General features: G+C 38.0%; 1 protein-coding gene across 1 annotated transcript in view; it reads right to left on the bottom strand.

Annotated features, from left to right (window-relative positions):
- Window positions 1-11,183, bottom strand: part of INADL (InaD-like (Drosophila)) — a 383,821-nt gene that overhangs the window by 242,826 nt on the left and 129,812 nt on the right. The window contains exons 19-20 of the mRNA XM_006862480.1: window positions 8,276-8,405; window positions 719-893 (exon numbers count right to left, since the gene is read on the bottom strand). Of these exons, the coding sequence (XP_006862542.1) occupies window positions 719-893; window positions 8,276-8,405 (305 nt within the window). The remainder of the gene's footprint in view (window positions 1-718; window positions 894-8,275; window positions 8,406-11,183) is intronic.

Here is an 11,183-nt window from a genome sequence, read left to right on the forward strand (position 1 = left end):
TATATATATACATATATAGCACACAATCACCATCACCACTATATATATATATATATCGAGAAAGAGTGTGCATGTCCTGGTATGATATTGCAAGTTAATGCACTGGACTGCAGGGTCAGTTTGAACTGCAAAGGTTGGTGGTTCAAGCTCACCAGCCGCTCCTCAGAAATCCTACAAAGGTTTGCTATGAGTGGGAACCGACTCAACAACACTTACCAACACTATACATAAAACACTCTGTATTATCCATGTCAAAATAGACTTCAATATCTACCTGAACCCATATATTTGTTGTGAGTTGTCCTACAGATACTTATCATCCACAAGTGAAAAACTGAAATCTCAATTTTTGACCCCAAACTATTCATATCCTATAATCTTATATTTATTATCCATCTACTTTTGCAAACCAGAAACGAGAATCGTCCACAACTACCTCTACTCAATCCCAACACCTCATCATTTACTGCCTCATACAGATTTTCTAACTCTCAAATCTATGCCTTCCTTTGGTTTCCCCAAATGCTTCTTGCCTAGCTGGTTATAATAATAAAAAAAAGTACTCTCTATAATCCACTTTCCACACAAAAAAAACACTATTTGTATAGTACAATTTCAGTTATGTAAAATTATCATTTTTCTGTGAATGTTTACTAAATGCTCTAGCACAAAATGCATCTTTTTTCATAGATGGGAAATGAAGAGAAATAATGCATACCATGCATCCGAAGCATATCTAGAAGACAGCACTCCTGTGTGTGCTAAGACTTTTGAAACAACTCGGGTCCTGGGGAGTTGGTACAAGGGGAAATCTTCTTGATTCCTTCTTTGAGTCACAGCTGGAAGGTCAACAAGTAAGGTAGGTCCTTGAACATCTTCTGGAATCATCACATCTGAAGAGCAAACAAGGTGACACTGAATACAAGATGTATTCATTCATCACAGATTATTCAACAAACAATTACATGCACCGACTAAGGGCAGTTATCCTTCCAGGTAGAAGAATGATAATATTAAACAGGCAAAACATTTACTGCAAATGTTTTGGAAAAAAAATAAAAGTGATATGGTAAAAAATAAAGCAAGGAGGAGTGTTGAGGAGTGCTCAGTAGAAAAGGGCTACAATTTAAAATATGGCCTCAGGGAAAATACGACATTTTGGTAGCAATAATATTTAATTGAAAGGGAAAAAACACAACACATATATCTTACTGATGATATTCTAATTTAGCTATAAATTTTCCTTTATCAACCAATTTAAAAAGAACAATTCTATGTAAAATAGATAAGCCAAAACACCTGAATTTTAAAAAGGTCTTTGCTTATGAATGATAGGATTATTTTCTACTTGTTACCTTCTTTAATTTTCACAGCAACTTTTCAGTTACAGAGAAATGATACTATCAACATGATTTTACTGGTAAGGAAATTCAGGTGAAATAACTTGCAAGTTTTTACCCAGCAAGTAAGAGACACAGATTGCAACTATATACTTAAGTAGTTACAACAATCCTTCTGCTATATTCCTTTTAATGTTGATTCCCACTTAGGAGAGGGCTCAGAAACCAAGTAGCACAGGAAAACAACAATGACTTTGGAATTTACTTCTTACGTTCCGCTCTCGTCTTGCATGCCATACTTAGAGAACTAGCACATTCATTGTTTAGAAAAATTTATAGACACGATTATTTTCTGCTTACATTTGCAAAGTAAATAAGACTCCTCCATTCTCACCATAAGTGTCATTTCTAGAATGTTAAAGAACTTGACACTTCCCTGTTCTCTTTCCTGCTGTTTTATCTACTTGGAATGCTTACCTAAACTATCTTTTTTACATACTATACAAAGTTCCCCTCTATCCTTCCAGATTGTTTGTTGTTGTTGTTGTTAAGTACCATGGAGTCCCTTCCTACTCATAGTGACCCTACACAGGGTTCCAAGGCTGTAAATCTTTACAGGAGCAGACCACCTCATCTTTCTACCGTGGAACCGCTGGTAATTTCGAACTGCCGACCTTAAGGTTAGCAGCCCGATTCATACACACTACGCTACCAGAGCTCCTTTCCAGATTGTTTATGTGTCTCTAAAACCTCTCTGTAGTCTCTAAAGGACTTATAGCTTTCCATAAAATGCTATTTACAAAATGTGTTTATTTGTTGTAGCTTTTCCACCGGATTTGAACTTGAGCTCATTCAGGGAAAGGATTATGCCACACCTTTGTGCTGTGATCTCTGAGGAAAATGATAAGGGTGGTAAAGGGAGATAGGAATCAGGGAGTTTATGTACTTCATATATTTTTGTCCTTTAAAAAAATCTTACAATGAACATTATGACATAAAATAGAACATAAATGATGATTGGGGGAGCAGGCTTGCAGGAGTGTACCCTTTGGTTGGTTGATGATGCATGGAGGGGATCGTAACCATGGCAATGTAACAATATACGGTAGGATGAATGTAAAGCTAATATTCTCCCATGTAAACTACCACATAATTCACAATAAAACATTAAAAAAAAGTTTTGATAATTATTGGTAACTGGAATACAAAGGTTGGAAACAAAGAAGGCTCAGTCGTTGGAAAATACGGCCATGGTGATAGAAATGATGCTGTTGATAGCATGATAGAATGCTGAAAGATCAGTGACTCTTTCATTTCAAATATCTATTATGAACAACATAAAACACAATTATACACATGGGCCTCACAAGACAGAATACAAAGAAATCAAATTGACTCCATCTGTGGGAAGAGACTGAGAAAAGGATCATTACATCACCCAAAACAAGGCCAGATGCTGCCTTAGACTATCAACTTCTCATATTTAAGTTCAGGCTGAAGCTGAAGAAAATTAAAATAAGTTCATGAGAGCCAAATTATGACCCTGAATATATCCCCCATGAATTTTGAGATCATTTAAAGAACAGAATCGATGTATTAGATACTAAGACAGGAAAGAAAGAAAAGACCAAAATTTATGACACAAAAGACAGAAATTTAGTTTGCATTGAGGAGATGCGAAAACAAATGCAAGAAACTTAAAAGAGTTGAATAGAAAATTTCAAATGGTAGCTCGAGAAGACAAAGTCAAGCATTATAATTAAATGTGCAAAGGCCTGGAGTAAGAAAACCAAAAGGGAAGAACACACTCAGCATTTCTCAACCTGAAAGAACTGAAGAAAAATTTCAAAACTAGTCTTGCAATATAGAAGGATTCTTTAAACAAAATAATGAATGATGTAGAAAGCATCAAAAAGAAGATGGAAGGTATACACAGGGTCACTACATCAATAAGAACAACAAAAAATGGGCAACCAACCATTTCATCAGAAACCAGTTGTAAAAAGAAAGATATCTAAGCTGCAGTAAAGATCTGGTTTATTAAAAAAAAAAAAAAAAAGGTTCCAGGAATTGACGGAGTACAAATTTAAATTGGTCAACAAACTGAAGTAGCACTAGTGGCTCTCACTCATCAAAAACAAGAAATTTGGAAAAGAGCTACCTGGACAACTGATTGGAAGACATCCATATTTGTGCTCACTCCAAAGAGAAGTCACCCAATGGAATGAAGAAATTATCAAACAATATCATTAATACCACACGCAAGTAAAATTTTGTTGAAGATAACTCAAAAATAGCTATAAGAGTATGCTGTTGTTGTACTTGTTAGGTGTCATTGTATTGGTACCGACCCATAGCGACCTTTTGCACAACAGAATGAAACACTGCTCAATCCTGGTCCAATCTCACTATTGTTGCCACACTTGAGTCCATCAATGCTGCCACTTGGCCATCCATCAGGTTGGGTGTCTTCCTCTTTTTCTCTCACCCTCCACCTTACCAAACATGATATCCTTTCCAGCAACTGGTCCATCCTGACAATATATCCAAAGTATGAGAGACGAAGTTTGGCCATATTGGCCTCCAGGGAGCACTCTGGCTGTACTTCTTCTAAAACGGATCTTTTGGTTCTTTTGGCAGCACATGGCACTTTCAATATTCTCCTCCAACACCATAACTCAAAGGCATCAATTCTTCTATGGTCTTCCTTATTCACTGTCCAGCTTTCGCATGCATATGAGGTTATTGAAAATACCATGGCTTGGGTCAGGCGCACCTTAGTCCTCAAGCTGACATCTTTGCTCTTTAACATTGCAGCAGATTTGCCTAATGCAACATATCGTTTGATCTCTTGACTGCTGTTTCTATGATTGTTGACAGTTGATCCAGTAAGAATGAAGTGCTTGACAACTTCAATCTTTTCTCTGTTATTAAAAATGTTGTTTGTGGTCCAGTGGAGTGGATTTTTGTTTTCTTTACATTAAAATATAATCCATACCGAAGGTTTTGCTCTTTGAACTTCATCAGTAAATGTTTTAGGTTCTGTTCACTTTCAACAAACAAGGTTGTATCATCTGCATATCGCAGGGTTTTATGAGTCTTCCTCCAATCCTGATGCCAAATTTTTCTTCATACAACCCAGATTCTTGGATTATTTGCTCAACATACAGGTTGAATAAGTATGGTGAAAGAAAACAACCTTGTCGCATACCTTTTTTAATTTTAAACCATTCAATGTTCCCATGTTCTGTTCAAACAACAGCTTCTTGGTCCAGGTACAGATTCCTCATGAGCACAATTAAGTGTTCCGGAATACTCATACTTTGCAATGTTCTCCATAGCGTGTCATGATCCATACAATCAAAAGCCTTTACATAGTTCAATAAAGCACAGGTAAACACCTTTCTTATATTCTCTGCTTTCAGCCAAGTTCCATCAGACATCAGCAATGATGTTCCTGGTTCTACGGCCTCTTTTGAATAACGCTTGAATGTCTGGAAGTTCTCTGTCAATGTATGATTGTAGCTGTTTCTGTGTTATCTTTAGCAAAACTTTACAAGCTTGAGATATCAAAGAGACTGTCTGATGATTTCTGTATTCCATTGGGTCACGTCTCTTTGGAATGGGCACAAATATGGATCTCTTCCTATCAATTGGCCAGATAGTTGTTCTCCAATTTTCGTGGCAGAGATGCAGCACAGGTGCCTCCTGTGCCACCTCACTTTCTTAAAAGATTTCAATTTTTATTCCATCAATTCCTGGTGCCTTGTTCTTTGCCAATTCCTTCAATTCACCTTGGACTTCTTCCTTCAGTATCATTGGCTCTTGATCATATGCTACATTTTGAAATGGTTGAACATCAACCATATGAATAATTTATGGTCTTTCCACAGTCATCCCCTGGCCTGTTTTCACTGATGATATGGAGCTTTTCCATAGTCTCTTTCCACAGATGTAGTCAGTTTGATTTCTATGTGTTCCATCTGGTAAGGTCCATGTGTATAGTCGTCTCTTATGCTGTCTAAAGAAGGTATTTGAAATAAACAATCATTGCTTTTGCAGAATTCTATCATGCATTCTCCAGCATCATTTCTATCACCAAGGCCATATTTTCCAACTACTGATCCTTCCTCTTTGCTCTCAACCTTTGAAGTCCAATCACCAGTAATGAGCAATACATCTTAATTGAATGTTTAGTCAACTTCAGATTGAAGAAGTTGGTAGAATTCTTCTATTTCATCCTCACTGGTTTAGCGGTTGGTGCATAAATTTGAATGATAGTGGTATTAACTGGACTTCCCTGTAGATGCATGAATATTATCCTATCACAGACAGCATTGTACCTCATGTCTGATCTGGATATGTTCTTTTTGATGATGAAGGAATGCAACACCATTCCTCTTTAATTTGTCATTCCTGGCATAGTAAACCATGTGGTTGTCAGATTCAAAATGGCCAATACCAGTCCTTTTCAGCTCATTAATGCCTAAAGATATCAATGTTTATGTGTTCCATTACATTTTTGACAACTTCCAATTTTCCCAGATTCAAACTTCATACATTCCATGTTTCAATTGTCAATGAATTTTTACAGCTGTTTCTCTTCATTTTGAGTTGTGCCCCATTAGCAAATGAAGGTCCCACGGGCTTTTCTCCCATGAGCTTTACTCCATTCATGTCATCATGGTCAACTCTACTCTGAGGATACAGCTCTTCCCCAGTCGCATTTTGAGTGCCTTCCAATCTGAGGGGCTCATTTTCTGGCACTATATCTGACAGTGTTTCTTTTCTGTTCATAAGGTTTTCAGTGACTAAAGATGCGGAAATAGTTTGTCACTCTTTCTTCCTAGTCTATCTTTGTCTGGAAGTTCATCTGAAACCTGTCCACCATGGATGACCCTGCTGGTATTTAAAATACCAGTGGCATAGCTTTCAGAATCACAGCAACTCACAAGCCACTACAGTATGACAAACTGACAGATGAGTGGTGGCAGTTTGGTTTTAAGTGGAAACTCACTTTAAATTTGGAGGAGATATGTGTGCATGCATAGTAGAATGCTCCAGGGGTAGGGGTGGTGTGTCCATTCGCTCAGGCATCCCTCTAGTCACTACAATGGAGTTGCATAGACAGCGAGAGACCAATGAACAGATACGAAAAAAGAATGTCCACACCTGTATATGAACATGGAATTTCCAGGAATTCAAGATGAATTCAGAAGAGGACATTAAATTAGGGATACCACTGCTAACATCAGATAGATCTTGGTGGAAGCAGAGAATAAAAGAAATATCTTTAATTGTGCTTTATTGACAATGATTGTGTATATCATGACAAAGCATGGATAATATTCAGAAGAATGGGTATTCCAGAATGCCTGATTTTGCTCATGAGCAAACTGTACAGAGACACAGAGGCAGTCGTTAGAAAAGAACAAGGGAATACTGAATAGTTTCAAATCAGGAAAGTTTTGTGTAAGGGCTGTATTCTTTCACCATACTTCTTTAATCTATATGCAGAGCAAATAATCTGAGAATGTGGATTATATGAAGAAGAATGAGGTATTAGGATTGGAGGAAGACTCCTTAACAGTCTACAACATGCAGATGATATAACCTTCCTTGCTGGAAGACTTAAAATACTTACTGACGAAGATCAAAGACTACAACCTTCAGTATGCATTGAACCTCAGTAAAAAAACAAAAAACAAAAAAACAGAAGTCTTCACAACAATAAATGGAGAAAAAAATTAAAGTTGTCAAAAACTTCATTTTACTTGGGTAGATAATCCATATTCATGGAAGCAGCAGTTAACAAATCAAATGATGTATTGCATTGGGAAATTTTGCTACACAGTTCCTCAGCCCCACTAACAACTGTTATTACCTATTAGGAACCTTCAGTCTTGACTATTTAGGATTCCTCTCCTAAGAGTTTACTTAACAGAATTGTGAATTCACATAAAACTGCAACATCACTTTCTATAACTCTCTCTCTCCCATTTCAACATATTGCCATACAATACAAGAAATGCCCAACATAGAAAGGCTTTTCCTACCAGCAGTTATAACAGGAAAAGGGCAACATAAATCCTCAACAATGGCTCTCGAAATCCCTGTGCTATAAAAGAATTGAATATTCTCACCTAGGAATGTTAATATTGTAATAACATTTGATATTTCACTGTTGGCTGAAGGAAAATTATATTCTTAAGTCAAGCTTTTAGGGATATATAAGAATCGATATGAGGTGGAGGGTGGCAAGACGAGGTACTACACTTTTTAAATTCTTTAATGGAAACTAAGTTATTAATGTACCAAAATTGACTGTAATATATGGCTACAAAAATGCTTCATAAATGTTTAAAATATGCCTCTCTTCATTAATATTTAACAGCCTCAGTCCATGAGCTAACAGTACCACTTAGTAGCATCAGATATTTTAATATATATTAGTAAAGACTTCGGATTTTGTGTAAGTAACAACTTTTCATTTTGATCCATGTTAACAAGAAGTCCTAATGGGAATGCTGTAAGGTAATGCACAGGACCTGCAAGTAGGTTTGAACCTCTCGTCAGTACTAAACAACAACAAACCAAACCTGCTGCCTCCAACTTGATTCCAATTCAGTAACTCTATAGACAGAGTCCTGGTGAGGCGCTGTAGGATAAGTACTGGACCACAAGGTCAGCTTGAACTGCTCCACTGGAGAGACTGGGGGGTTCAAACTGCTGTCCTTGTGGTTAGCAGCTCAACACATAACCTACTATGCCCTGGACTACACCACCAGGGCTCGTTAGATTAATGAATACATAGGTTTAAATTTTAAACATCAGAACAAATGAAAATGTTTCTGTGACATTCACTGTATGCAAAAATAAAACTGAAGGATTGCAAAATAATGTAATTTGTGTTTATGAGAAACAAACAAAACAACACAAACCTAAATCCAGACTGCTTTCAGCTAATGAATTCAGATTTTCCAGTTCATCAAATCTGCCTTGTTGACTGCTGCCTTTGGTAGATTTTACAGAGGGTGGAAAATCAATGCCTAAAGTTTCCATCATCTGGAGAGGAAGACAAATAGAAATACATTAGCACTGACAATGAAAATGTTGTTCATATCAGATAATAATGATAGTGGAAAACCTGCTCTACAAACAAATGTTCTCAAGTAACAGTTTATACTGTGTTAAGGAGTAACAAGTGCTGGAAACTTAAAATCTCCAAGAGTACAGGCAAGTAAAAGCTGCATCTTTCAAACACCAGATTTTTTTTTTTTTTTTTTTTTTTTGGTTTGATTCTTTTGTTAAGAACTTACTTTAAAACGTGGTACAATGTACACTGGTGCATCTACCAAAGTTTTTGAAATTCCCACCAACTGTTTGGGTTGTTGGTGTTCTTAAGTTCCATTGAGTCAGGTCTGACTTATAGTGTATAGGATTTCTAAGGAGTGGCTGGTGGGTTTAAACTGCCAACCTTGGGGTTAGCAATCCAGTGTTTATCTTACAGTGCCACATCAGGACCCTTAATGATTGGGTGGAACGATGCAAATAGGGTGTACAGGACTCTAGCATAGAGACTGGTTAAGTTTTGCCATCCTGCTAGGTTTAAGAAGGACTCTCTAAGGACCACAGGTGGAGTGTGAGATCCCTTTGTGGAAAAGCAGAGGCGAAGATACTAAAGACAGAGCAACAAACTCTTGGCCGCTGGAGTGAGTACAGCTGAGTGCCTTTGGACAGAAAGCTGGCTTGCAAAATAGACCTTTTGGCATTTATCAGCAGCACCATAGGAGCTTTGAAACACTTGGCCCAGCAAGGCAGAGGCCAAGGGGCCACATGGCTGAGAGACTGGGGATGAGAGAAGCATGCTTGCAATACAGCTGAGAAGAGGCCCTTCTGACCAAATTACCCAATCGTGAGTATTGTCTGTGAGTTCTGTGTGGCTTACAGGAATGAACTGTCAAACCCAGCAGAGAAGTGAAAGTGTTGTGGGAGGGATGGTAAGTGTCAGACTACTATACAAAAAGAAGGTTAAAGGGTAGAGGCATGTCTGACTTCTGCTGCACAGGATTGGGCCTTGGGCTGATTTTGAGTTGGAGTCTCCTTCCTCTTTGGAAAGCTAGAGGAGAACACACCTGGCCTTCAAGCTATTTTTATAATAAACATTGATAAATGGATTTACAAAAACATGTACCAAGGTAGAAGACTAGAAGATTTATCTGATCAAACAAGGTCAATTTTAGATGCACACCACCTCCAGGGCCACGTGGCTTTGATGTCTATACATTATGGAATTTAACTGCTGACCCCAAAGCACAAGGTGAATTTTCCTATCTCTAAAGCATGCCTTTAGATGCCACCAACAAGATGGCAGATCTGGTAGACATGCAGCGAGGAGCTCTATCAGCAACAACTCAGAATACCAGACCAAGGAGGCTCAAGGGATGGTGCTAGAACTCTGAACCACATATAAAGGAATATTTAGAAGCTTGGAAGGCTTACAGCTAGGGGAATTGGTAGCAGAATCAAGAAATCAATTGCTTTCTATTTCAAGACGCTCAGCTGCTCCCAGAGCTGCCGTCTTGAGAGAGACTAAGTGTGCTAAGGATCAGAACAGCCATGAACGCCTGACAGAACGGCAGAGATACAGGTGTGGACATTCTTCTTCTGTCTGTGCACCTCCATTCTGGTGACTAGAGGGGATGCCTGAGCGAATGGACACGCCATCCCCACCCCTGGAGGGTTCTACTATGCATGCACAAATATCTCCTCGAAATTTAAAGTGACAGTTTCCACTTAAAACCAAACTGCCACCATTTGTATGTCAGTTTGTCGTACTGTGGTGGGTTGTGAGTTGCTGTGATTCTGAAAGCTATGCCACCAGTATTTTAAATAACCAGCAGGGCCACCCATGGAGGACAGGTTTCAGATGAGCTTCCAAATGAAGACAGACTAGGAAGAAAGACTGACAAACAAACTTCCAAATATTTAGTCACTGAAAACCTTATTAATAGCAAAGAAACACTGTCAGATATAGTGCCAGAAAATGAGCCCCTCAGATTGGAAGGCATTCAAAATGCTACTGGGGAAGAGCTGCCTCCTGAGAGTAGAGTTGACCATAATGACGCGAATGGAGTAAAGCTCGTGGGAGAAAAGTCTGCAGGACCTTCATTTGCTGATGAGGCACAACTCAAAATGAAGAGAAACTGCTGTAAACATCCACTGAAAATCAGAACATGGAATGTATGAAGTATGAATCTGGGAAAATTGGAAGTTGTTAAAAATGAAATGGAATGCATAAACATTGATATTTTAGACCTTAATGAGCTGGAAAGGATTGGTATTGGCCATTTTGACTCTGACAACCACATGGTTTCCTATGCCAGGAATGACAAATTAAAGAGGAATGGTGTTGCATTCATCATGAAAAAGAACATATCCAGATCAGTCATGAGGTACAATGTTGTCTGTGATAGGATAATATTCATGCATCTACAGGGAAGTCCAGTTAATACCACTATTATTCAAATTTATGCACCAACCACTAAACCAGTGAGGATGAAATAGAAGAATTCTAACAACTTCTTCAATCTGAAATTGATCAACTATTCAATCAAGATGTATTGTTCATTACTGGTGACTGGAATACAAAGGTTAGGAGCAAAGAGGAAGGATCAGTACTTAGAAAATATGGCATTGGTGATAGAAATGATGCTGGAGAAAGCATGATAAGAGTTCTGCAAAACCAATGATTTGTTCATTTCAAATACCTAATTAACACAGCATAAGAGACACATGCACTTCACCAGATGGAATACAGAGAAATAAAATTGACTACATCTG

Source organism: Chrysochloris asiatica, unplaced genomic scaffold, assembly GCF_000296735.1.
Source record: "Chrysochloris asiatica unplaced genomic scaffold, ChrAsi1.0 scaffold00048, whole genome shotgun sequence".
NCBI classification, from domain to species: domain Eukaryota; kingdom Metazoa; phylum Chordata; class Mammalia; order Afrosoricida; family Chrysochloridae; genus Chrysochloris; species Chrysochloris asiatica.